Source organism: Dipodomys ordii, unplaced genomic scaffold (genome assembly GCF_000151885.1).
Source record: "Dipodomys ordii isolate 6190 unplaced genomic scaffold, Dord_2.0 Scaffold67, whole genome shotgun sequence".
In the NCBI taxonomy this organism is placed as follows: domain Eukaryota; kingdom Metazoa; phylum Chordata; class Mammalia; order Rodentia; family Heteromyidae; genus Dipodomys; species Dipodomys ordii.
Window position 1 is genome coordinate 2,697,784 of NW_012267283.1, and position 27,831 is coordinate 2,725,614.

General features: G+C 43.1%; 1 protein-coding gene across 1 annotated transcript in view; it reads left to right on the top strand.

Moving 5' to 3' along the window:
* Epb41l4b (erythrocyte membrane protein band 4.1 like 4B) overlaps positions 1–27,831 on the top strand; it is a 135,563-nt gene that overhangs the window by 25,954 nt on the left and 81,778 nt on the right. Inside the window, exons 5-7 of the mRNA XM_013023228.1 lie at positions 13,995–14,099; positions 24,596–24,638; positions 26,072–26,150. Coding sequence (XP_012878682.1) covers positions 13,995–14,099; positions 24,596–24,638; positions 26,072–26,150 — 227 coding nt within the window. The remainder of the gene's footprint in view (positions 1–13,994; positions 14,100–24,595; positions 24,639–26,071; positions 26,151–27,831) is intronic.

Genomic DNA, 27,831 nt, shown 5'->3' on the forward strand with positions numbered 1-27,831 from the left:
TTTTATTGTGTAATACTTTGATTCTTTCTGTTAGTGTTATTTATGTCTATTGAATTAAATACTATGTACATGGTGCAGCCTGTAAGATGCACCAGGATTGGGGGTAGGGGGCAGTCGATGAAATATAACCTGACATCATAGAGGGGCTGGGTACTGCATTTCATCTTCACGATGTATAGGAAAATCAATGGCCATCGCTTGGAGTCATTTTTCACCAGTCTGTATCCTGAGGTGTGTTCACTCTCACTATGGGCATAGGTGGGGCTCCTCTTCCCAGTCCCTGCACTCCCAGGCAGGAGGCAGGCCACTGAGGGCTGACACCTCCAGTCCCCCATTCTTTGCATGTTTCAAGGTTTGGTTTACATTTTTATTATGGGAAATTTCAGCTAAAGTTGAGAGACTAGTATGATGATGAAACTCTCAAGGGTCAATGCCCATTTTTATTTTCTGGGATATTTTACTTTTGTTTTTGTTTTTTGATACTTGGGGGAGGGAACTCAAAACCAGGGCCTTGTACATGGTAGGCAAGTATTCTACAACTGAGCTACCTCCCTAGACCAGTGCTTTAGTATTTTTAAACAATCGTAGACGAGGAATTTAACTGGTTCACAGAGCTACACACACACACGGAATTTAACTGGTTCACAGAGCTACACACACACACACAAGGAATTTAACTGGTTCACAGAGCTACACACACACACACACACACACACACACGATGTATTATATGGAGCTACAATGTCATCCTGCTTTAAAAAAATGCAGTGATTCCTTAAGGTCATCTATTCATATGTCCTTGACTGGTTTTCTGAGTTCATTGCCAATATCTTTTACTAGTTTGTTTGATTTAGGAGCAACTAAAGAGTGCATATTGCATTTGACAATTACGTTTAATCTACTTCCCTCCCCTGATACATACACCAGGGACTGAACAATCCACGACCTCACATAGTTACATGTGTTGACAGGTATTCTACCAAAGGCCCATCCTCAGCCCCACAGATACTTTCATCAGTCTGGACAGCTTTCCTTCACCCCCTCTTTCTGCAATTTATTGAACTCTTATTTGTAGTTGGAGCATGGTACTGGCAGCCTTTGTTTTGTGTCCTTGTACACACACACACACACACACACACACACACACACACACACACACGGAAATAGGCAGGCTCCACTGACTATGTATGGAAGGGAGGGCTAATGAGGGGACATATAAGAGGATGAATCCAGTCAATCGTTTGTTTGCAGTGTGAAAATAGACCAGTGAAATCTGTTGAAGATATTTTGGGAAGCAAGGAGAGGGTTAAGACAAGAATAGACCTGATGTGATTATTATATTATATTCATGTGTAAAAAGTTTACAGTGGAACCCCCTTTTACAACTAATATATACTAAAACAGTTGTTTATCTTTTTTTTTTTAATTCTCCTTTCTTGTTTCTAAGCAGGTGATACCTAAATTAGCATTATAGTATGGAGACTTCCTAAGAAACATGTTTCAAAGTTTTGGAAGACTGTATGCATATTAAGTCTTTATGTATACACATATGTGATGCACATTTGCAGTGTCTGTGTGTATGCAAGATTTCACATGAGTTATATATTATTCTGTAATAAACTTACCTAGTGTTTAGTGGCTGGGGAACAGCCACCATTTATCTTGGTTCCAGGATTGTGTTGGTCAAGGATTTGGGCAGGGCTCAGCTAGAAAATGAAGGTCACTCAGGGGTACTGGGCTATAGGGTCCAACATATGTACACATGTGTCTGGCACTTTTAGCAGGAATGGTTGCAAGGCTGGCCTAGCTGGACAGTTACTTAGAACATCTGTTTATAGTTTGGCAAACATGTCAGCCTTGTGTATTTGTCATGCTGGCTGGTTCTTTCCCCATAGCTAGCATTCCAAGAGAACCATCACCATCCCTTGAATATCACTAAACATGTCCAATACCATATTTGTTTTGGTTGAAACCATACCAAGTCCTTCCAGATTCAAGGGAAAAGGACAAAGGTAAAATAGGAGCCTACTCAGTAAGGTATGCTTGTGAATACCATGAAAAAAAAAGTTACATGAAAACCAACATAACACCTTAGTATTTGCCACCTGCTGATTTTTAAATCATCATGTACTTGCTCCTCTTTTGAGGTAAGGTGGAAGCCACTGGTGTGGAAGCATCTACTTTAAAGGCCATTCAGGGTATCACTTGTCTTACTCCCTGTGTTCCTGTTCACTAGGAGCTGAGAGGACTTATTTGGACAGGAACGTGGTGACAGGTCTCAGCACACCTGATAGTAAAGACAACTGGAGCAGACTCCAGTCCAGAAGCTCAACAGTTCTACGGGACTTCTGTGTTAGGAATAGTGCTGGATACTTCATAATGTCGCTGTCAGTGGGGACAATATATAAAGTAAGGTATTGGATGGTTGTGTCACCAAAAATTTGACAGTCCTCACTTAGATCAGGAAGACAGTATTTGAAGTGTTGGCCGAAGCCAGTTTTTAGGGCAGCCAAAATCAAGTAGCCTTTTGTGGCCTTGACTTCCTTCAGCATCTTGAGGAATCCCTGAGACTGACTCATGAATAACGGGAATCAGCATATTTACACAGAGGTATAGGTAGACAGAGCTCGAGGGCACTAGCAGATGTAGGTTTTTCTGGTTGATTGAAAGGTTCAAAGTGCACAGGATGTAGCTCAGAGGCAGAGCACAGGCCTAGATTCAGTGAATCCTTGGGTCCCATCCCAAGCTTTGAAAACATAAAGAAGGAGGAGACTAGGAAGAGAATTAATGAGGTAGAGTAGGAGGAAGAAGAAAAACAAATAGGAGGGGAAGGAGGTTATTTGTAGGACTGTGGTCATGTGCTCCTTATAGCAGGCTGTAAGGAAGGTAGAAGAAATGAGAGCCTTGAATCTCTGCTGAGATCTGAATAAAGCTAGACCCAACAATAGTTTATCAGCCTAGATCAGAAGCTGGAGGACTAATCAATAGTTAATCAACAATGCAGCGCAAAGTCTTAGTGTTTTCCATTGATCTATGCATTAGTTAAGTTAGTATGACTGTGGGTATAGCAGTTACATCTTGATACCCATCTCACATTGAGGAGTCCTGGCCTGTGGAGGGCATTATTTGTCCATGGAACTTACCAGCACTGACTCCCATACCAAGATGTCAGTCACCTTTTAAAAATGGTCCTTACTTCCCTGTTGATCAAAATGAAGAGCAATTGTTTATGCTATTTCCTCTGATTTCTAGGCGGTCGTTAGCCAGGCAAGCCAGGAAATTAATAACACGTGCTCTGTTTTACCAGAATTGAATTTCCGGGAGCTACCCAGACTGTTGCTGTCTCCTCACTATAGTGTCTTGGCTTTGGTGTCAGTTTGTGAGCAAATAATCTACTTTGCACACAGCTTTGATTTCCCTGCCCTCCAGACAAAGCAGGAATTGCCTTCCCACCATGATCTCTGTTGGATGGAACCTGGGTCTTGTAAGCCAGCTGCAGACAAACCCAGGCATACAATAGGCTTGTGTATTTGTGCTTGTGTATTGGGCTTTACAAATATTTCTTGTTTGCAGGGTACAGTGTATGTGTAGCTAAAGAATGGAAGAGATGATCAGGGAAGCCAGTGGAAGTGGGGAAAAACTGTATCCTAAAACTCAGGGTGCTTGGGGCCCCTTACTAGTTCTGTCACTTAGAAGCAGTAAGAACTTACAAAATTTCTTGTGGGCTCTGTCTCCCTTTGCCTTTGCAAGATGGGCATATAGAACCTTTGTAACCGTCAAAGCACTCTTCAACCTGCAGGTGGAGTTTATCAGCTTGGTGGCCACAAGTCTAGCAGGCTGTGGATACTTCTGTCCAGTCTTTGCATTACTACACTCCAGTTTTGAGTCACCAAATTTTGCTGATGGCTGAGATGGTGTTGGTCTCATGATAAAATGTCAAAGTGACTTATTTGGTAATTTGTTTGTATTTACTATATTCTGGAGTAAACTGTTTACATTTGTTCATGACGATTTAACCATATTGGTGACAGTCCTCTATTCGATATCATGACATTGCTATAACAAAAAACCTGAAGCAATAAACTTAGAACAGGTTTGTTTTAGCTCCATAGCAAAATCATGGCCTGTTGCCTTGGGCATGTGGCAAGGATGGCATATCATTGTGGGATTGTCTAGCAGACTAGTTGCTTCATGAGCCAGGAAAGAAACCAGCAGGAGGTGGCCTGGGTCCCCCAAGGACATGCACCTAATGACCCAAAGACTTCCCATTGGGCCCCACCTCCTAAATGACCATATCACCTCCCCATAGTGCCATCCTGTGGACCAAATATTTAGTGCTTGGCTCTTCAAGTGTTACTCAATGAAACCATAAGCAGGGATTGACTCCTAGGCCACTTGAGAGAGGGAGGAGGCAATGTCTGCCACACAAAGCTTGTTTCCTACTGAGGCTCATAGAAACCTGGCAAGTTCTAGTAGGAGAGGGACAGAACTGGTAACTAAGCATGAAATTGGCGCTTCTTAGAAACAGCTGGAACAAACCTGAAGGCAGGTGCCTTCTGGGAACCCTGGTGTAGGAAGCCAAGTTAGCTCCCACGTGGAGTTCTGAGACAGGTTTAAACTTTAAGGAAGGAGTTGATCTTTAGGGATCTAGATGAGTCTACAAAGGTCCCCAAACCAGACTAACCTCAAGTTTTCTTTTAATGGGATTATTAGACCTCATGAACTTGATTTTTATTAAGTGTCTGACAAATGGCAAATAGTGTTATTTCTACGGGATGTCTGAAGTTTGGGGTGAAAGTGTTCATTCCTTTGCTGGTGTAGCATCCACAGTTTATGGTGCCCACTTATTTGCATTCTTGCTTTTTGTTGGCAGTACTGGGGTTTGAATCCAGGGCCTCACATGTGCTAAGCAGGTATTCTACAATTTGAACCAGGCCTCGAGCTCTTTTGCTTTGGCTGTTTTTCAGATATAATCTTGCTCTTTGTCTCTACTGGCCTGAACCAAGATCTGCTTATTTATTTATACTTCCTGTGTAGTTGAGAAGACAAGCATGAGGCACCGAACCCAGCTTTTTACTAGTTGAGGTAGGGTCTCCATAACTATTTTGTCCAGGCTGACAACAAACCTCAGTCCTCCTGATCTCAGCCTCCTAAGTATCTAGGATTATAGGTATGAATCACTGCACCTGACTTGCTTTTTAATTATTTCAAAAAATGAATATAATAATCTGCAAGTTTAACAGAGCAAATGAAAGTATTCCAGTTTTTCAGATGAAGAAACCTAGACTCTCAGGTACCAAAACCATCATGGTCATGTTGCTAGAAAGTGGGGGAACTGGGTTTCTAGCCGAGCATTTCTGCCTGTGAGGGTCCTAGGGTACAGCCCCATGTGTAATTCATAACACAGCTGCCCTTCTTGAGACACCTCAGAGGCCGAGGAAACATCACCAACAGACCATGCCCTACTCAGGACTATCTGTGACTGTCCCCAAGACAGGACTCATAACAGGAGAGATCATAGGCCACTTTCAGGACGATGAAATTTTAGTGTATTGTCTGTCTGTTTGTCTGTCTGTCTGTCTCTCTGTCTCTGTCTCTCTCTCTTTCTCTTTCTCCTCTCCTTTCCTTAGTTTTAGGGTTTGAACTTCAGGCCTTTGCTTGCTAGCCAGGTTCTCTATTGCTTGGGCCATGCCTCCAACCCAGGAACATGAAATGTTCCTAACCTTAAGGTTAGAAACTATTGCCATTCAGGCTAGGGATGTACCTTGAGTTGCTCCAAGTACATGCTTAAGGTGATTTGATGAACAACACTGCTAAAATTTCTTTGGTGATGTTCTTTTAAACTCTTGAGTAAGAATTCAGACCTTATTAACTTTTTATGTGAAAAAGGCATGACCTTACCTAGCGTCTCTGAGACAGTTGTAAGGAATGAATGGGTGGCCTTCCATTTTCATTAGCCATTGGATAGGCCAACGTGGGGTATGGTTTCTATGACTCCAGCATTCTAGAGTGCATCTGAAGCAGACATGGGCGTCTAGAAGAGCTAGATACTAGTATCAGAGTTCTGCACCCAGGTCTTGACCAGCTACAGAGAATTCACATCAGAATTGAAACAGAAAGATCAGATTTCTCAACCATGGATGGTTTGAAGACCTTTTTGGGAACTGATGATTCTTCATAATCTATACCAGTGTTTGTGTTTGTTTCAGCCTCCAAAAGTCAGGTGGCAGAGGAGCAAATAATGGACAGGGTAGGATGCTGTCAACAAGAAGTCGACTAATGAAGATTGTTACTTAGAATTGGCCCTGGAGATTGGCTTGCTGCAGGTATCGAATGGGATAGAATGGTCCAAGAGAAGGCATCCCTGGCAAAGGAAGGATACAAACCAAGCTGGAGAGATGGGCCCTACTATGTAAGGTGGGGTGAACCACCATGTTTCACAGCTTGACTGAAGCCTAGGGTATACAAGGACTCAGAGGAAAGGTAAAACTCATAGGTTGGCAACAGTGATTGTGCAGAGTCCCAGGTACCAGGCTAAGGTTCATTCCCCACTGGATACTGGAGCAGAGAAATGACTGAGATGAGTGCTGTGTTGTGTAAGGAATATCCTTTGGAAACACAGGGGAGATGGGTGATAGTTGGTGGACACCAGAGGTAGTAGTACCGCTTGGGGCTGTTCCTGTGGTACAGGCGGGTGATGCTGTGGTCTGAGCCATGCTGGAACTGGAAAGAGAGGCATTCCTGGAGGTAGGCACATTAGGACAAGCCATCTGATGTGGTGGGCAGGTAGATGGGGGAGAGCTGTGTGTACCTGCAAAAGAGGCTCAGGCAGTCACATTCACTGCCCAGATGCGATGTTTTTCCAATTTAGATTGCAGCTAGAATGTGAAACACCCCAAGCATACACAGATTACTTCTCCCTTCAAATCGACTTGGGTTGCCTGCATTTTATGCTTTTGAGACTAAATGAGATTTGGAAAGGTAGGTTTCTATTTTCTTTGTTCTCCCAGGACTAGACTTGGATGTTAGTGTTATAGCCAGGCCAGGGTGTAATAGTAAGATGGTGCCAGCAGCATCTTATCAAAGGTCATGTATTCACTTATTGGGGAAGGGACAGCTATATCAGCTGTCCAGTAGTTTCCCTTACCAGGAACATGGCTGGGAACCGGTAAGCCAGGAAAACAGCCGCCCCTGACTGAGCAGCAGAAGAGGGCAGTGTCCATGCCTTTGTACAGTGGCTGCCTCCGCCCCAATGTCCATTGGTCACTGTGGGCTCTTATTTCACACATGGTTCTAATGAGCATGGTATTTTCAGGTTATAGTCAGATCAGGAGTCGCTGCAGAGAAACATTTGGACTCAAAACCACAGGTTGCTGGTTCTTGGGATGGCTTCAGATAAGAGGCAGAAAAAGTAGGAAACTTGGGTGTGAGAATTCAGGGGTACAGTTTACTAGAGCCTGCCATGTTTATGGGAAATAAAAACATCATCATTGGATTCCATAAAGGCAACCCTGGCTGAGAGGGCCTTATATGCAGTTGAGGCTGCAACAGAAAGCAGGGGCAAATTCTGTTGATACCTGTGAATTTGAGTCTCAAACTGAGATGAATGATTTGGGTACCCCAGAAAGTACTTGCTCACTAAGAATTTAGTATAGCAAGAGGAGAATTGCTACCTCCCTTCTAAACTTTCTAACCCCACCCCCACCCCATATTCCCCAGTGGTGTTTGTTAACTGATAGTTGGCAAATATTTGTTAAATGAGTGAATGAATGAATCTATCACAGAGGAGGGGACTGAGATAATGCTAATGCCAGAAGGAATGGCTTTCCAGCCTTTGTCACATTAACTTACCTCCTACTGTAACCACTGAATAGCACTTCAAATAATAATAACAAAATTGTGTTTAGGTAAATGGCCTTGGAAGTTCAGTATTGTTCTCTAGGCGCTTGTTCATGGAATACTTAATGTGAAAATATTTTAATGAGCATGTTTTCATGTTTAGGCCTGCCGCTTGTGAAGTATCATTAGTCAGTTGTGGGTGCTTTAGCATGGCCCATCTGGAGCATCACTTTGTCTCGGCCCCAGACCCCATCACCTATCCTCCTGCTGTCCATTCATGCAACAGAGTGCCCACTGTGTGCCAAACAGGGGCTGTGCTTTGGGGAGAAAGGGACAGAGATGTAGGCATTCAGGTAAGCCTAGCTGACCCTGCCCTCAAGGAATACTCAATCCAGAGTAAGGCTCTGGGTCACTGATGTGGCAGTACAAGGTGATCCTGTCAAAGCACGGGGGATGGAATGTTGTCATGCCTGGAAGAGGGAAGGTTTGGGTTAAGCTTCCAAGCATTGCTCCAGAAGTGAGATGTCTGGATCCAAAGTGAGGGTGAACTGAGTTAACTGAGTCTCTATAGGTTTGAGAGTGGGTACTGCAGGCTGGGAGGAAGGAGGGGTACAGGAGCAGCAGCCTCAATCCTCCCATCTTCATCCTGCTCAGTAACCTACTGAGGCCTCTGGGTTTTTGAGCTCTTACAATCTTAGCAGATTCCTTTGGGAGCTGGCAAGGGCCAATGGGAATGTGCTTTTCCAACAGAGGATATGAAACAGGGGGTCACTTGGGATGTGAGTGTGATGTGCTTAGAAATATATGGAAAACTACCAGTAGGAGTAGGAATGCTATTTCCTGTCTACCAGACCCTGTATCTCCCAAGTCCAGTGTGTGTGAGGGTCTGGCAATGCCAGAAGAACTCCTTTCTTCAGCCTTCATTGAGAGCTCTGCTGACTTTACGAGCCATGTTAGGAAGACAAGAAGGTGCCAGTTGGAATGGCTAGACATGCTTGTGCTGACCACTGCCATTGTATAGAAGTAGAACTGTGATTTTAATTTAAAAATTTTATTTTATTTTATTTAGCATTGTATAAGTAATGAAATCATACCCAGATGGTGAGTCCTGAACTCAAATAGAGATGCAATGGGGAGCAGATTGGCTTTGGGGCCAGATGAGTTTTGTGGCCCTGTTTATGCAGGGCACCGCACCAGCAGCTGGCCATGGGACAAGCCTGGGCTGGTGGTAAGAGATTTGGGGAAATTATGAATTGCTTAAGGTCACACAGTTGGTGGCTTATTTGGGCCCAGAGTACAGGTGTTTTGCTCTTCCCAGCCTGTTTCTTTCTGCTTTCCTGCTGCTAAAGCTTTATTTAACTAGTTCTGTCCCATCAGGGAAGCCATTAATAAAGCATTGGTGCCACAATAATAGGTGTTGCTTAGGGTGGCAGAACTGGAGAGGAAGAGGAAAGATATCCAGAAGATCCCTTGTTAGGGGCAAGAAGGAAGTGTGCCAGAATACTGTTATTGCTGTTGTTTTTAAAAACGTATTTGTTGTTCGACAACTGCCAAAAAATCAGTGTTAAAGAAAAGTTGGACTGAGCACCAGTAGCTCACACCTTTATTCCTAGCTACTCAGGAGGCTGCTCCCTTTTTACTTTCCTTTGTTTTTCAGAAGATCTTTTGCTTTTGCCTATCCAGCCTGGAGTTGTGATCCTTCAATCTCTGTCTCTAGAGTAGCTGGGATCACAGACACAAACTATCACTCTTGGTCCTTTTTCAAATCTGATTTAATTTAATGATGCCCAGTCCCTTTCCTCACATTTCCCCACACCTACTTCATCTCTACTCTTCCCTTTATTCTATTTGTTGAAGTACGAAACTAGATTCTTTGCCCCAGGGAGTTTGTAGAATTTCTCCCTGAGAGGACATTGTGGAGCAAGTGTGACTTGGGTGCTGGGAGTTCTGCATCGGGGACACACAAAAGCTAGCTGCCTTTCACATTTTCTGGGTTGTGAGTATTCTTTGGTTCTGAGCTTGGAGTAACAAAATATTGACATTGCATCTGTCTTATCCAATGATTTGTTGGCATATTTCAGTATTCCTCACTTGTTTTAATTATTTGTTAGACTATTTCAATAAAGAAGAATGCCACCCATCCACATGTGTGTATGCATGTGTGTGTGTGTGTATGTGTGTGTGGTGTGTGTGCATGTGAATGTGTGAGTGTGTGCCAGTCCTAAGACTTAAACTCAGGGCCTGGGCACTGTCCCTGAGCTTTTTTGCTCAAGGCTAGTTTAGTGCTCTACCACTTAAGCCGTAGCTCTATTTCTGGCTTTTTTGATAGTTTTTAATTAGAGATAAGAGTTTCATGTACTTTCCTGCTTAGGCTAGCTTGGAACAGTGATCCTCAGATCTCAGCCTTCTAAGTTGTAAGGATTATTGTCATGAGCCACTGGCTCACCTACTATTTTTAATAGCTTTGCTGAAAATCATATCATCATTTACTTCACCTGTCTGGAGTGTGCTGAATTCAGTGGCTTTTAGTGCATTAGCAGAGTTGTACATCTGTCACCACAAGCAATTATAGGACATTTTATTGGCAAAAACCCCACTCTCACTGTAACCATCTTCCCCCAGCTCCCAGTGCAGAGCAGCCACTAATCTAATTTCTGTATGTTTGGATTTTCCAACTCTGGGCATTTCTCACAGTGGGATCATACAATGTGTGGCAATTTGTAGCTGGCTTCTTTCACCAAAGCATAGCATTTTCCAGGTCCGTCTATGTGATACCTAAGTGCTTCATTTCTTTTTTTTTCTAGACAAATAATACTCTGTTAAGTGCATATATTGTGTATGGTTTATTCTTCAGTTGACAGACATTCTGGTTGTCTCTGCTTTTTGGAGATCATGAATAATGGCTGTTAAGAATATCCATACAGATGTTCTTTCATGAACTTAACATTTTAAAAATTTCTCTTGGATATATACCTAGGAATGGTACTGTTTAATCACTTGAAAACTGCTGGGGTGCTTCCTCACATACTGTGGTTGCACACTTTTTTACTGCCATAAGCACTATATGAAGATTCCAGTTTCTCTAGCATGTGTCATTATAGATAGATAGATAGATAGATAGAAAGATAGATAGATAGATAGATAGATAGATAGATAGATAGATAGATAGATAGATAGATAGAGATAGATAGATTTAGTCTTCCCTTTTTATCCCATCAGGTATGAAGTGGTCTCTTGATTGTGGTTTTTATTTGTATTTCCCTAGTAACTAAAGATGTGGAGCATCTTTTCCTGTGTCTATTGGCCGTTTGCATATTTTTGGAGAACTACCTACCCATATCCTATGGCCGTTTGTGGGTGTGGGTGTAGGTGCACATGTGTGTGTATGCGCATGCATGTATGGGCACACACATGTGCGCACGCACATGCACATCAATTCTTGAATTCAAGACTTGGGCACTGTCCCTTGAGCCACACCTCCATTTCCCACTTTTTGGCAGTCACTTGGAAATAAAAGTTTCACAGACTTTCCTGTCCAGGCTGGCTTCCAACCACCATGCCTCCTAAGTAGCTAGGATTATAAATGTGAACCACTGATGCCTGATTCCCTATGGCCATTCTTAATTGGGTATTTGTTAAGTTTTGAAATAGTTATTTCTATTCTAGATAATGTTGCCAATCAGATATACTTGAACCTCTATATCCGCATAGTCAAATGACTGTGGATCCAAACTATTAGAAATATTTGTATCTCCATTGAACATACGCACACTTTTTTTGTCATTGCTCTCCAAACAGTATAACAACTATATACCTAGTATTTATATTGTATTATGTTGTATTAGGTGTTAAGTAACACCTAGGGATTATCTAGGGATAATTTAAAGCATATGGGAGGATATGCCTGTGCAAATATGCTATTTATAGAAGGGACTTTTTTGTTGTTGTTGTTGGTCATGAGGCTTGAACTCTGGGCCCAGGCACTGTCCCTCAGCTCTTCAGCTCAAGGCTAGCACTTTATTGCTTGAGTCACAGCACCACTTCCAGTTTTCTGAGTGGTTTATTGGAGATAAGAGTCTCTAGGACCTTCCTGCCTGGGCTGGTTTTGAACTGCGATCCTGAGATCTCAGCCTCCTGAGTAGCTAGGATTACAGGCATGAGCACCCGGCTAGAAGGGATTTTTGAGTATCCAAGTATTTGGATATTCTTGGATTGTCTTGTAAAAACAATCTCCCTCAGATATGGAGAGAACAACTGTATATGCTTGACAATAATTTTCTGCTAATCTGGGTTGTCTACACATTTTTGACACTTTTTATCCCATGAAGTGTGAAAGTTTTACCTCTGATGACTGTTTTTTGCTTGTACTTTGGTGCTTATTGATAGGGTAAATTAGACTTTGCCAGAGAACCATGCAGACATCCAGATACAGAGAACAAAGAAAGGTTTATTGCCGGGAAAGGGGCCGGCAAGACCCCTTCTCACAAGGGAGAAATGGGAAGAAGCACCGGCTATTGTCTGAGGTGACCTATATAACCTAGGAGGTTTAGGAGGGGCTAGAAGGGGCTCGGAGGCAGAGACCCTGGTGTGGACGTGGGGGCCAGGGGCTTCACCATAGTGGACTAGGATTTATGGCTGATGTCCAAATAGTAGATAAGGGTCCTGCAACTGCCCAGACCTGAAAGTCACTCTAAGGGGCCCCTATTGCCTTATATGGTGGTAGCTACCCCAGAGGAGTGCCATCCCAAGGTAGAGGGGGGCAGAGACTGATTATTTACTGCCTTTACTAAGTGGACCTAGTGTTGCCTAGGAAGGGAGCATGCTAAGCTGTGGAGAGGGGCAGGGGTATACCAAACTATGGGAAGGGAACTCATTTCACTAACACATATCTTACAGGTCATGAAGCATTGTGCCTATGTTGAGCATATTTTCTTGTCTTTATTGGCTGTTTCTGTATCTTTGGTGCACTATGTATACATGTTCTATGATCATTTTAAAATTAGGTATTTATTGTTGAATTAGAATAATCTGGTTTTAGTTGTTTGTTTGAGACAGCATCTCACTCTATAGCCCAGACTGGCCTTGAACTGACAATCCTGCTACCGCCTCCAGAGATCTGGATTATAGGCATATACCATTATGCCTGGTAGGGCCTGTTTCGTTCTGAGAGTTTTATATTCTCAGAATGTGGGAGTTTTTAACTCTCACAGTTAGGCCTGTGATCCATTTTTAGTTAACCTCTGTATATGCTGCTGCTACATTTTTGGTTCCCCATGCTTCAATTAAAGGTCATGTCAGAGCTGGGTGCTTTCACATACCAGGTTTTATAATAGAGACTTGGTTCTCTAGTCAGTGAATGAAGTTATTGTTTATTTTCTTTGATACTCAGATTTTAGCATATTTGCAATGATATGCTTACTTTTTCTCTGAGTCTTATGCCTGTGTTCTGCTTGAGTGAGTACTAATAAGCCTTTTGTGTGTCAGAGACTTTAGTCTTCCTGGAGTGGCTCTCATTTGAGATCTTCTTAATCTTCCCAAGGAACAGGAGGAGGCCAGGAAGAGAAGCAGTAGGAGAAATACCTGTTCCAGGTCACACCTGCTAAAAGCGGCAGGTGCAGCCTCTGTGTCTGGACTCTTCTTTTGTGCTCACATCTCATTTAGTCAGAACCTTGCAGTGTACTTGGAATTTGGAGTTGACTTCCAGCTCTCTGAACTGCGATCTATAGTGGTCTTTTGTTTTCCACTTGCTCTGTGGGGCCACAGGCCAGAAAGAGTCAATTCATCAGGAGTAGCAGATTGCCTGAGGCCTCCTCACTGGGAGGTGGTGGGGATTCTGCTGTGCTGGAGCGGAGCCCTGCATACCTCTCCTCAGAATTGCCTGATATAGGCTTTCTCCCAAAAAGCTTTTTTTTCTGGGAGGGAGAGGAGAGACTAGCAAGGCTTAACAGTGCTTATCTGGGTATTTAACACCATACTGTTACACCGCATTTGAATTTCTCTTATTAGATGTTTGTGTTTCATCTAAATAAGGCCAGTTAATTTTTTTCAATTGTGCACATGTATGCAATTTATAGAGAGAAGTGGTGTTTTAAAAAAATGTTTTAGTTAATCAGCCGTCATATTCTAAAATTGTCATCTCTCCATTTGTCTTCCAGAAACATGCCAAAGGCCAGGATTTGTTTGATCAGATCGTGTACCACTTGGACCTCGTGGAAACAGATTACTTTGGCCTCCAGTTCCTCGACTCGGCCCAGGTCGCGGTATGTTTTGCTTCGATTCATTTCAGGACAGATTGGCTTTTCATGTTAATTGCAGATCCACAGTTGCTGGAAATTGGTGGAGAAAAATAGGAATGAAACTGTGATATTGTTCTAGTAATGAGCATTGGCAGGTGGTGATGGTGCTCCGGTGAAACGCATCTGTGGTGCTTGTTGGATCTCCCCATCCTTGAAATGGCCAAAAACCAGGGGAATTGGTGCATAGTGTATAGCAGGAAACATTTCTAAGCATAGGGTTGCATTATGGGCACATTTCTAGAGTAGGTAGGAAGAGGAAGACATATCATTATAGAAATTCTCCATGGTGCTGCTTTTAGTTTTAATCAGCAGAAGAGACTGTGTTACCATCTTCTTGTGGAGTTTGGCTGGGTAGGGAGCAAGTGATGTGAATGCAATTGAGTCCCAAGCAGGTGGCAGGGATGGGGAGCAATCAGAATAGGCCGTAGCATTGCATAAGAACCAGCTTGCAGGCTCTCATCAGCCTGGATGTCCCTTGTTTTCCAAGAGGCAAAGCTACTCCTGATGGAGATTCAGGGATGAGTGTCCCCCACAAAGATTAGAACTCCTGTTTTGAAAGCAGGAATGACTTCATAGTTTCCCTTCCCAACAAGATATCCCAAAGTGATTTATTCAACAGTCTTAAAGTTCAGTTCATTGAACGCCTATTGTAATCTGTACCCTCTTCTATGCCTTGTAGATAAAGAAGTGAATGTAGATGATATGAGTACCATGACAGGTGGCAGTTAGAGTTGAGAATAATTAAAGGCCAGGCACTGGTGGCTGATGCCTATTATCCTACTTACCCAGAAGGCTGAGATATGAGGATTGTGTAGTTCAAAGCTAGCCTGAGTGGACAAATCCTAAGACTCTTATCTCTACTTAACCTGTAAAAAGCTGGAACTGGAGATTAACTCAAGTGATAGAGCAACAGCCGTTAGTGAATGAGAGTGGTAGGTCCTGAATTCAAGCTCTTGTAGTAGCACCAAAAATAAATAAAATAGTAATAATAGTTAAGCAGAGGAAGGTAAGAAAAGACAAAAGACAGAAAAGGATGCTTGGTTAGACAGTGTCTTGAAAGTTGGGGTCCTGGAGTTTGAGCTTGAGACTTGAGCTCTTTATGCCTGAAAGATGCTTACCAGATACTTCCTGGGGACTCCAAGTGACAGCTGTAAGATAAAGCTGCTCAAAATTGGTTTCTGGGAATTGAGTCTGCTGGAGAATGTCAGTGGGAGGATGGGCCCTGAGGTGACAGAACTTAATCTGGATGTAAATGCTCCTGGCTACAATGCCTCCTAAGGGAACCCTCCATAGGTGTATGCATCCTCTCAACACCAGCCACTTCCTCTGTACCCTCAGGACTTCCTCTCTGTGCTCAGCAGATTCCCTCTCCCCCCTGCCCCCCATAAACATAGTTATTGCCTCCTTGATTGGCTGGTCCTGATTTCTTTTCTGTTTGTTAGTTGGAGATGCTCTGTAGCCTACTAGGCCCTGGGGAGGCACATCCCTGCTGCCTTCTTAACCAGTCCTGCTTCCTGGAAGTTGAGCTGCTTCTCCGGCTCTTCCTCTCAGCAACCTCAGGATTCAAGTGCCTGACCTTTCCGATTATTTATTCCAGACTCTTTCCTTTCAGCTTCATTTGAGCAAACCTCAAGCAAATTCCCTTTGGTCCTGTTACCCCTCACCATCCTAGAATCTGTCATTCCCTGTTACAGGACAACGTTCCTTGATTTCATTCTTCTGGCCCCTCTCTTGGCCTTGGTTCTTACAGGCCCCTCCCATCTTACCCCCTCTCCCAGTGTCTTCCTTGCCTTCCTCCCCACCTACTCCAAGCCTCAGCCACCTAACATGTATCCCACCCAGCTTTTGGTTCTACTGCCCTGTTCTCTGGCTTCCTCTAAGATGCAGGCTCATGGATTTCCTCTGTGGCTTTTCCCAGGCTTTTGGAGAAAGGCACAGATCAGATCACAATTTCAGCCAACTGGAAACCCCCAAACTGCACCTTGAAGTCTTTTGGTCTCTAATTGATGCCTTGATACCAATGGTTTTCTTTCTGATTGATGACCAAGACCTCTAGGCTAGTCTTTACAAAGGCTGTCTAGTAGCTGGCTTCATCTACTGAAAAGGCTGAAGTCACTAAGCAAGAACACCTTGAGCTGTCTTGCTCTGCACATCCAGGTTTCCCTTTCTTCTCCCTGTCTGTTCTGTCTCTGGCTTAAGAGAGAGGACTCTGCCTACTTCTATGTTTCCTTTCTACACCTGTACCCACCTGTTCTCTACCTCCTCCTCCCTGCCCTCAATGTCTTATGGCTGTGTCTCTGATATTCTTCAGCCCTCTGCCTTCCCGAAAATCCCTCCATTCTGCCTTCTGTGTTCTGTCAACTCTGTGGTGGGTTTTGTGTTAGGATATCTACGACCCAGAGTCATCCCTGGACCCTATTCCTGACTCTGCCTCTGACCAATCTTATGAACCACCTTTTCCCCTTGCCTCTGTTGCCTTGTGTATAAATTAGAGTTCTTAAGCCTGAACTCCAAGTCTTCTTCCAATTCTGGCCCATAACTGAGTTTGAAGAAGAAGGTGTGCCTGTACCCAAGTCTCCTACAGTTAGAAAGAATGTCTCCACCATTTCTGCCGTTAGAACCAAGTGCCTGTTGTTTTGCTGGCATGTCCTCATCCTCAGGTGACTCTCAGTCACTCAGCCTCCCTCATATCCATGGATATGAGTCCATTACAAAAATCTTGGTCGTGAGCCTCCTCTGATTTGGCCAGCAGGCCTTCCTACCTGCCAGTGCCCTGCCATGGTACAACAGGAGGGATGTTCACAGCAGGACCCAGGCATCCTTCCCAGGGCAGACACCTGCACGTACTCAGACTCAGTGGGTCCTCAAGACTTTCCAGCACCTCCCTCTAGGGGGTGAACTATTTTTCCTCCTGTACAGACCTATGTGGGGGTCCTAGCCTGCCCTTAAGTTAGAAGATGTGCAGCAGTGGCAGCACACCCAGAACCCATCCTTCCTCCCAGTGTTTGATTTCTTAGCTGCATCTTAACTGATGCTTGCTCTTATCTATGGCATTGTGTGTGCTGATCCTCCCTTTGACAGGCCCTTTTTTTTTTTTTACTCTGCTTACGTATCTGTCCATACTTCCAAGATAATCTCGCACCCTCTCCGCCGCCACCCTCCCAGCAATTACAAAGCATGCCCTGAGTTCCCAAAGCATTTTTTCTCTAGGCAGACTTCAGACCCTATTTCCTTCTTTTGGCAGTTTGTTCACATGGCATCAAGTTCCTTGTTTGCCTATATAAAACAGAACTTGATCCTAGATCCTATACTACATCCTAAGACTTCAGACTTCTTCCTTTTCATAACTCTTGGGGGCAAGGCACACAACCGGGCACATTTTTATTTAGCCTCACAAGGAACCTTAGGAGATACAACGATCAGATCTTTCCATCTGTTAGATCTTGGCAAGTCTCTTAGTGAGTAGCACAGGTTAGACTCCTACTGAGGCAATTCCAGGTGTACGTGCTTGTCCTACTACACTAGGTCCTTGAGTTCAAGGTTCCTAAGTGTAAAGTGGAGTAGTAACATCTATTTTACCGGGAAATTGAAGAGAGTTAGTGGAACTGGAAAGGTTTTATAGTCTGGAACATGAACTGTGAGTCTTTGTCTTAATCAATTTTGTGGCAATAACCAAGTACCTTACTTTATACAGCTTTATATAGGTCTATATAGCTCATAGTTTTAGAAGATACAGGTCCAATATCCTGTGGCCCCATTTGGTCAGCTTTTGAACTGCATGGTAACATGACGGAAAGAAAAGGAATAAGTTGCATGCAGAAGGGGCCACATATGGGGATGGCTTAGCTTTAGAATAGTCTACTCACTTGAGATGGAACCCAATCTCTATAGACCTGACCATTCCCCCAAGACAGGCATGATGAGGGTGGAGCCTCCATAACCTAATTTCCTTCCATTAGACCACCTGTTAAAGTTTCTCAGCACCACCAACCTCGGTGTAAGCTTCCAGCTTACTCCCCTTTAGGGACAAACCATAGCCAGACAATAGTCTCCTCTCCTTAGCTGGGCAAACTGAGGGAAAAACAAAGTCATTAAGGTAAACCCCCTGAGAAGGGGAGGAAAACTTTAGCAGATTTAAACTCGAGCCCTTTGGGAGTATCTGCTGAGGTGGCTGCTGATTTCATTGATTTGGGCAGTTTCTGCAAAGTGATTGGGTATCAGAGGAAGGATTTGTAAGGAGATTGGGGTCAACTGGAAACCAAGAGTAGTTTACTTGGCCATTGGCTTATGGCTCCATAATTGAGGCTCCTACAAATATCCATACCAGCTTGATGTGAGAATCAGAGGACTGGCAGTGCCAGAGCTCTTGGCATGACTCTCTGTATGCCTAGCTTATAGCTCCAGCTCCCTGAAAATAGCCAGGCCTGGTTTCCATAGTGTCTTGCCCAGCCCTGAAGCAACTGTCAAAGCCTGTTGGCATCACCTATTTTTAGCAGTTGGAGCTGGGACCTCCTGTTTCCCTTTCCAAGAGAAAGGCCACCCTGGGACCCACTCTGCAGATTTCACTTTGGTAGAGCTCAGAGCACAGGTTGGAAGCCTGATCTTAACACATTCAAGCTTCTGAGAGCAAAAGGCTTTGGCCTCTCAACTTTCCTACTGCCTAGTCCTGATAGCTGCTGTTTACTGAATTCTGCTGTAAGCCGGGCGTTAAGCTTAAGGGCTTTGTGTAGCTCTTGTTAACATTTGTCCTTGATCTATAAAGCTGGCTATAAAACAGATCCATTTTATAGGTGACTGAGCCTGAGGCTCAGAGACATTAGGAACCTCCTAAAGGTTAAAGTAAGGACAGAGCCTGGCTTTACAAATTGGTCTCATTCCAGAGCCCAGCTTTTTCTACTAGACTACACAGGTTCTGTTCCACACATGGTGTATGCATGCACACACACATGCACACAGACATGGGAGGGAGAGAGGAGACAGAGAAAAAGAGAGAGAGAATGAATATATTTGTCTATTTTGATACCCAATGCTGAGTTTTTTGGTTGCAGACCTGAGCTGGACACCATCAGAGTTGGGGGTGGGGGAATGACAGACAAGTAGTCGTATGGAGAACAGTGTGGTCAGTCTTCTCACAGGGTGTCCAGGCCCCTATGAGCCAGAGGAAGGAGTGTATGAGTATCTTGGATAAAATGAACAAGGCACAAGAGGAAGGGTGAATGTTGATGTGATCCACAGAGGGAGAGGAGCACTTGCCATATGGAGGATGGGCAAGGACTGGGGAGGACAACAGTCCCACGACCAGGAGCCATCCCCTTCTCTCTGGGGCAGGTATTTTGAAGTGTGGATTTGGCCACCTTCCCAAGCTCCTTCCCAGCCCCAGTAGGGAGCTTTTGTATAGAAGTATATTTTGCAGCAAAGAATCTAGAAGAGACAATTTTTGTCTTTTGTCTCAAGATTTGTCATGTGTTTTGCAGCATAGAATCTGACAGTATGAGACTCAGAATGCATAGTGAAGTTAACACCCAGATGTGGTGGCTAGAGGCAGGGCTCTGTGGATGCTGAAGAGCCTCTGTGCTCCTTGGGTTTCATACTACTGATAACTTTGAAGGTCACATATACTACCTGAACAGTGCCTGGCTATTTCACATGCAGTTGTAAGAAGAAAAGGGATATAGGGGATGTAGTTGCATATGCTTATCTAGCATATGCAAAGCCCTGGGTTCAATCTTTGGTGCTGTGGGGTAAAATAACCTCTCAATACAGGTAGAGGGGGAGTAGAATGTAAATGCTAGATTTGGCATTTGTGTTTCAGCTGAAGAGAATCAGACAAAGCCTCTTCTGTTATCCATCTGTTGAGTGGTTCTGTAGTTTCTCTGGATTTCATTTGAACCTTCAGACTCAGGAATAGGGGCTGTGCTCATGGCCAGACACTGATGAGTAGCAGAACTGGGACTTGAACTCTGATCCTCTACTTCCTTCAGTAGTAGAACAGAGGGTTATCACTTGGGCTCAGGAAGTAGCCCAGGTCTCCCGCAGCACATCTTTGAATGCTGGCAGCAGGAGGCCAATGAATGTTTTCCTGCTCATGTGCTAAATGGAAAGCTAATAAACGAGGTTCTGTAGTTGATTTAGACAAATCCACAAGGATACCTCAGATAGTTGCTACGAGGAGGAACCTTTCCAGCCAGTAGAGATGGTGTTTCAAAACTTATTTAAGGTATAGAAACCTTGACCAACAGATCCTGATACCCATGGAGTTTGAATAATGCTGATCCTCTTTTAAAAAAATTTATATTTAAGTGCTGGGAAGGTGGCTCAGTGGTAGAGCGCTTGCCTTGCATGCATGAGGCCCTGGGTTCGATTCCTCAGCACCACATAAGCAGAAAAAGCCGAAGTGGCGCTGTGGCTCAAGTGGTAGAGTACTAGCCTTGAGTTGAAGAGCTGAGGGACAGTGCCCAGGCCCAGAGTTCAGGCCCCATGACCAAACAAATATATATAATTTTAAGTAGCTATACAAAGGGGTTACCGTTCAGTAACAGGCCAGTTTGTAAGTATAGTGCATCATTCTCCCCCATCCCTCCAAACCCTTCCTGCCCCTCAGAATATTCCTTCCTTTCCTTTTCCCTTCATCTAGTGATTGTAATGATCTCTTCAGTTTCCTACCAGCTCTAATGGAAATGAAAATCTATAGGTATTAGAAACCCCGTTATGAATTCCCTCACTCAGGCTTAATGGCAAGGGCTCCAGGTAGGTTCAGACAAATGATTTTAGACCCTTTTTAACCTCTAGCATTTCCAGGGCATTGTGGTCCAGTGCTTCCATGTGAGTTTTAGACCATTAAATCCTATAGCCAGCCTATGAATGTCATTTTCAAAACTAACGTACTGTCAGGACAGATGGGTTTTTCCAGGGCCTTCTCATACATCTTGATTTATGGCAAGGGTTTTACCAGGTGGACCTGGATAACAAATTCAGATCAGAAACTACCTTGCCTAACACCCACTAGAGTACGAGTGAAATGTCTTGTCATTTGAACTCAGAAATGCATCTGTCTGGCTGCAGTGACTGGTTTAATGGTCTGTTGAGAGGACTACAGCCATTCACCTTAGCCTTTACTGACAGGCAGCCTGACTATATTTAGCTAGGGACACCGGTGAACATCCCTGACAGGTCCTGCTGCTGCTGAAGGCAGTGTTCAAAGCTGCTCAGGGAATACAACTTACTAAATGTCACATTGGGCTTTCATTGCCTCCAGTACTCAAGTCACAAGGGGGGTCTTGTGGGATAAAATATGAGTTATCAGACCCCCAGTAAGCTCCTGCAGCTGTTGAGAAAGTCCAGGGCATTTTGAGGTGGTTGGATATATGATACAGTTTTATTATCTTTCATGTTAGGATTGTGACTGGATTTCTTATGGTTTTTGCTGTAGCCAATAGAAACAGATCTGAAAACCCCCAAGAGTCAAGGGACTTTCAAAATAATGAAGCTATTTCTCATTCCCTGCTCAGATTAGCAAGTCCAACTTTTCATAGGCCTTCCTCCTGGCAAGTCCTGCTTCAGGCAGAAAAGATGGAGCCCAGCCTGGCAGGATGAGGAAGCTCCATTAGTCGTGTAGCCCCAGGGCAAATCAAGTCTGCTGCCCTGCCTGTAGGAGCATCTGGTCAGAGCATCTGGCAACATATGCCTGTGTGAACCCTAGCCACAGACATTTGACCATTTCACCTCTTGCTGTGGCCCATAAACCCTGAAATTGCATGAAGTTTTATAGAACTCAGTAGTCCCATTTTCAGAGGGGTTATGGATGACTGGAGATTTTCAGGGCTTCTTCCTGGGTAGAAAAGGATGTTAAAGACCTCTACATTAAATATGAAGCCAGTCACACCGCAAGCACTGATTCTTCCAGACTCTTTAATGGATTTTGATGCACAGCCAGGGTGGAAAACCTAGGCCAAGGAAGCTACACAAGTTGAACGTGGTTGGAGATGAGAATGTGACACAGTACAGAGTAAGGAAAGGTGGACTTAAACTCAAATCTCTTCAGAATAATGGTAAGGACTTGAGGAAAGAGATAAGCTTCTTTAAGCTCCTTAGACTAGGAGGCTGGTTGCAGGGAGAACTTTCTATGCATGGGTGAATTTAAGGACAGACTTAGTCATAGCCATTAGCATGGTATTTGACATGGGAGTAAATATGCTAACACCCAGTCTGTAAAGCTCTCCCAGGTCTAGGTTACAGGATTTGCAGCTTGGTTGAGGGCAATAGTGATATTTAATTCTTAGGGTACAAACTCAGTCAAAGCCTACGTGACAGCAAATGATGAATAAATATGAAAGTGACAGCCCAACTCATTCACCCTCACAAATAATAACTTCCTTAAAATAAACATGTTATCAGAATAGCTGGGCTTAGTGATGTATAACCTGTAATCCCAGAACTTGGGAGGCTGACACTGGAGGATCTCAAGTTCAAGACCAGCTGGGGCTAAATAATGAGACTTTGTTTAAAACGAAAGAAAAATTTATACATAAAAGCAAAAACAAAAAGGAAATGACCTTCTTTAGCTGATAGTAAACATAGCCTTACCATCCAGAAATAACCCTTACAAATCTTTCTGAGCATATCTTGATAGAAAACAATAATTTTCCATTAATGGGATCCTGCCTGCTTTTTCTCCTCCTCTGATATTGGACTATGGCTCTTTCTTGTCACATCAATAAGTATGGGCCTACATCTGTTTAAAATAGTATTTCATTATATGGATGAGCCATTTTAAAATCTCTTTGTTGATGGGCATTCAGGTCATCTTCAATCAAAGCTATTAACAATGAGATAAAGCACCCTGCACATGTGCCTTTGAGATAGGCACCCTGCAGTAGCGATCTGCTGCTTTTATTACACTGGCCTAGCCTGGAGTGGAGATGACAAAAGCCCAGGGTCCCATCCTACTGCCACAAGCTTATTGTATTATAATTCATCTGTTATTTGCTTTTGTTTCCTCATCTCCCCCCACTCTCCCACACAATCATCATGGGCTCTGTGGTTAGGTGTGGAGTACACTGTGCTCATTTGGCCCCACCCTTTCTCATTATTAGTGTGTGCAGAGTTTAGATTGCTTCTGAAAAATCCCTGGCAATCAGCAGAACAGCCTCTGGTTGGGAACAGCTGGTGAGAAACCCACTCAGGCTGTGGCATTCCAACTGTTTTTCTAACGGTGAAGTTCCAGCATGCATTGGGGTTTATTTGTTGTGATGGGCAATGTCTCTAACTTGCCTCCTTTAAAAAAAAATCATACTTAACATTTATTTATCTCCCAATCTAATAAAGGCCTGCTGAGGACCACATTGTGTGCCTGTCACAGGACACACAGTAAAGAGAAGGCACAGACTCTGGCCACACAGGGGCTCATAGTACACCCAGGCCCGGACTTGTGATGGTCTCATTTTATGATGGTTTATAAATGATAGATGTTCAGTAGAAACTGTGCTTTGAATTTTCAGTTTTGATCTTTTTGGGCTAGTGATACTCGATACAGTCTAGAGATTCTTCAGCTCCTGGGCTATGGCAGCTAGCCTTAGTTCCCACCTAGGTCACTACCCAGTCACAAGGGTAAATAGCCAGCACTCTACCATGTGCTTATGGCTAAGCAAGGATGGGCAAGGTTAGGTGTGTTACATGTGTTCTCAACTTATGATAGATGAAAAAAATTTTTTTTCTCCTCCATCTCTCCCAGCTCCACCCACCCCCTCAATTTTTCTAGTTTCATTTTTACATATGTAAACTTATGATAGGTTTATCTGGACTTAGCCCTGTGGTAAGTCCAGGAACATCTGTATGATGTTCCTAAATGTTGCTTTCTGTAGAAGTCAGGCTGTCAAGCCTCCTCAGAACTTTGGCATTCTAAAGAAACTTTTATTTAAGGGAAATGATTTTATAATCTCCTTAGTTGAAATGCCTACATTGACCACAGCAAAATCATGTCGGGCAGATCCTTGCCTGCTTTCCATCCAAATGTGGGTCATTTTCTTGGCAGAAGAATAAAGGGACCATGTATTCGCTTTATAATTTCAGAGTTAGTGTGTCAGAATGACAAAAACTGACGTAAGATGAGGGAGTCTGGACATTCTAGCTTATACTTTTTGCTAGATTAATGGAGACTTGGAATTAATTGGGGACGGTCAGCTGTCATGTGAGGAGCTCAGGGGTTGGCAGTGGCTCTCTTGACTTGAAGCCTTGGTAAGGGATTTTAAGTGCTTTGGGGACCCCATCTCAGAAATGTGCTTATATACATAGACGAGGATTTTTAATATGGGAACAAGCAGTTTGAAGATCACCAGTGAAGAACTCATGACCTGATCCAGTCCCTGGATTTAACAGGTAGAATTACCGAGGCTTGTGACAGAAGATAACCATAGGCTCTTACTATCCTGATACTCCTAAAGAAGCATTTTTCTTTCTTTCAGCACTGGCTGGATCATTCCAAACCCATAAAGAAGCAGATGAAAAGTAAGTAAAGAGAGTCTAGTCTACTCATTTATTTCTTTTATCTAAGTAAACTCCTTTGCCAAGGTTTTAGAGTTTTATGTTTTCACTAGAACTTGAAAGTATTTTTTAAAATAGACTCAACCTTAAGTGGTTGATTTTTAATTTCTTAATGCTGGCCAAAAGTTAGAGTTTAAATTTTTACTGTTTTTAGAAGATATTAAAAATCCAACTATGCTCTCATTTGAAATTCAACACATCTGGGCTGGGAAGGTGGCTCAGTGGTAGAGCACTTGCCTTGCATGCATGAGGCCCTGGGTTCGATTCCTCAGCACCACATAAACAGAAGAAAAAAAACGGAAGTGGCGCTGTGGCTCAAGTGGAAGAGTGCTAGCCTTGAGCTGAAGAGCTGAAGGACAGCACCCAGGCCCAGAGTTCAGGCCCCACGACCGGACCGCCCCCCCCCAAAAAAAAGAAGTTCAACACATCTGCCAATGAGATTTACATATACTCTTCACTTCCAAATAATTTACAAAGTAGACTCAGACAGTCAGAAAGGAATGGGGTTCTTCAATGGTATGGTCCTATTCACTCCTTTAAACAAGTGTGTAATTCCATTTTTCTAATGCTGTTTATGCTTGGGTTATAAATAATACGTTCTCTTAGAAGTATATTAAGGCTGGATGCTGGTGGCTCATGCCTAATACATACATACACACATATTCATTTCTAACTACTCAGGAGGCTGAGATCTGAGGATCATAGTTCAAGCCCAACCTAGACAAGAAAGTTTGTGCAACTTTTATCTCCAACTAATAAGCAAAAAGCTGGGAATAGAGGTGTGATTCAAGTATGGTGGAGCATCAGCCTTATGAGAAAAAGCTAAGCAAGAGAGAGAGCCCCCTCAAAAAAAATACTAGCTCAATACCAGTACACACACATACTCTCTCTGTCTCTCTCTTTCTCTTTCTTCCTCCTGCTCTCTCCGTCTCTCTCTGTCTCTCTCTGTCTCTCTCTTACATACATCACACACACACACACACACACACACACACACACACACACACAAGTATATTAAGGTATTGTAGCTTTAGGCAGCAAATCACTTTGCTATTTATGTACACTTTCCTTTAGCCCATCTCATACTTCGTAAAATGTAGGTATCAATTTAGAGTATCTTGGAATCAGAGGGGAAAGTATATGGTAAATGCCAGCTCTTAGTTAATCATCTGTCAGATTTAAGTTCCCAGATAAGCCATCTTAGTCAACAACAACAACAATAAAAAGCACATTTTCATTTCTAAGCTAGCATGGAGAGAATGTACTAACTTTGCAAGTTATGTCTTGCAAATGGATCAGTGGCTATGCTATAGATTTAATGTGTTTTTCCTTTTGTCCATTCTGTGATCTTCAAACTGGGGGAAAAAATCTTCAACTTTCCTTCTCTTTATGTTTAGTTGGACCTGCATATGCTTTGCACTTTCGAGTTAAATATTATTCTTCAGAACCGAACAACCTTCGAGAAGAGTTTACAAGGTAGGACATAACACACAACACACACACACACACTGCCTCAAAGCACTTGGCTTACATAAGATATATGAGTTTTCTACATCATGGATTTTTGCTACTCTTTCTCACATGGTCTGTTTCAGAGGAAGAATAACTATCATTCTTTCTGTGTTTCTTATTCTCTTGTAAATCCAAATCTTTGCTTGGTTTTTCTTAGGAAATAGAATTTAGATTTATTTTCTTGTTCTGTTTCTATTTTCTTGGAAGTTGGGTAAATTGGTTGGTTGTTCTGTGTTCTGTGTTCTATTTTTGTCTCAGTTGTAATAATGAAAAACAGAGATCTTGGTGCAGAATTGCTATCTTATTTTTATAAGAGGTGGTAGAACATCCCCCTAATTGTTGCAGTAGAAGGTATCCCCTTTATAGACAAACCACACTAGTTACAACAAAGTTATTAAAATACTGTTATTTTGCTTTCCAGCCCCACTGCATTTCTTTTTTTTTCTTTTTGCACCAATACTGGGGCTTGAACTTGGGGACTAGCACTCTATTACATCAGTCACAGCTCCACTTCTGTATTTGTTTGTTGCTTAATTGGAGATAAGAATCACAGACTTTTCTGCCCAGGCTGGCTTCAAACTGTGATCCTCAGATCTCAGCTTCCTTAGTAGGATTACAGATGTGAGCTGCAAGTGCCTAACCCCCACTGAATAATTTTATGTTGTTCTGTATTTTTTGTCTCTTGGATTTCAGAAATAGTGTACAAGAAAAAGAGAACTTTAAATAGCATTTCTTCTGTCCACATCAGCGTTGTGTGACATTTGATTTGTACACACAGGTCAGTGTCCTACGTTTCAGAAGTGGAGTTCAATTATTCCAGTGTTCCTCTTCAGGAACATGCTGCTCCTAGCTGTCACCAAAGCCAATGGTTTTTAAGATGGATTATGTGAATCAGAAACACCTGGGAAGCTTTTGAACAAGTCAAATTCCTGGGGGCCACTCTTGCATGTGGGATTAGCTCTAGGCATGGAGTAGAGTGTGGGCAGTTTGGTTCGTACAAAGCACTATAAGTGGTGCCCACATCCTCCTGCTAATAAAACTTGAAGTGAAGGCATTTATTTGTTTATTTATAAGTAAACCCTGCTTGTGCCATTTGCTGCCTTTTTCTGTTTGTTTTTTTTTTAATAACTCCTATAGCCTATAACAATCCCTTTTCAGGATTTTCTTGGTGTGTGTGTGTGTGTGTGTTTTGTGTGTACACAGGTACATTTATATTATTGGATACTTCTTTTACAAAAAGGAAAATAAAGAAAAGGAAAAAGGACAAGAGTCTACAGTTAGACTGTACCAGGAAGAAAAGCTTCAAGCTGTTGCTGGCAGACTCCAGTCAGCTATAAACTTTTTGATAGGATTCTGAAATCTGCCAGGGAGAATTGGCTGAGGGCAAATCTAGTGGTTCTACCCTGCACATTTTCTTGGATACATTGCATGCTTCTGTGCTAAGATCTATGTATCTGATCTGTCTGGCTTGCTTCTCAAACACCAGAGGGGTCATAGAGGCTGTCATTGGACCACTCGGTGTTCCTTATTCCATCCTACAAGTATCTCGGGAACTCCCTAGGTATACTTACCTGCCTAGCAAGGCCCAAGAGGAGGTACCTCACTCATGTTCTCATTTGCTTTGGACTCCCTTTTGACAATGCAG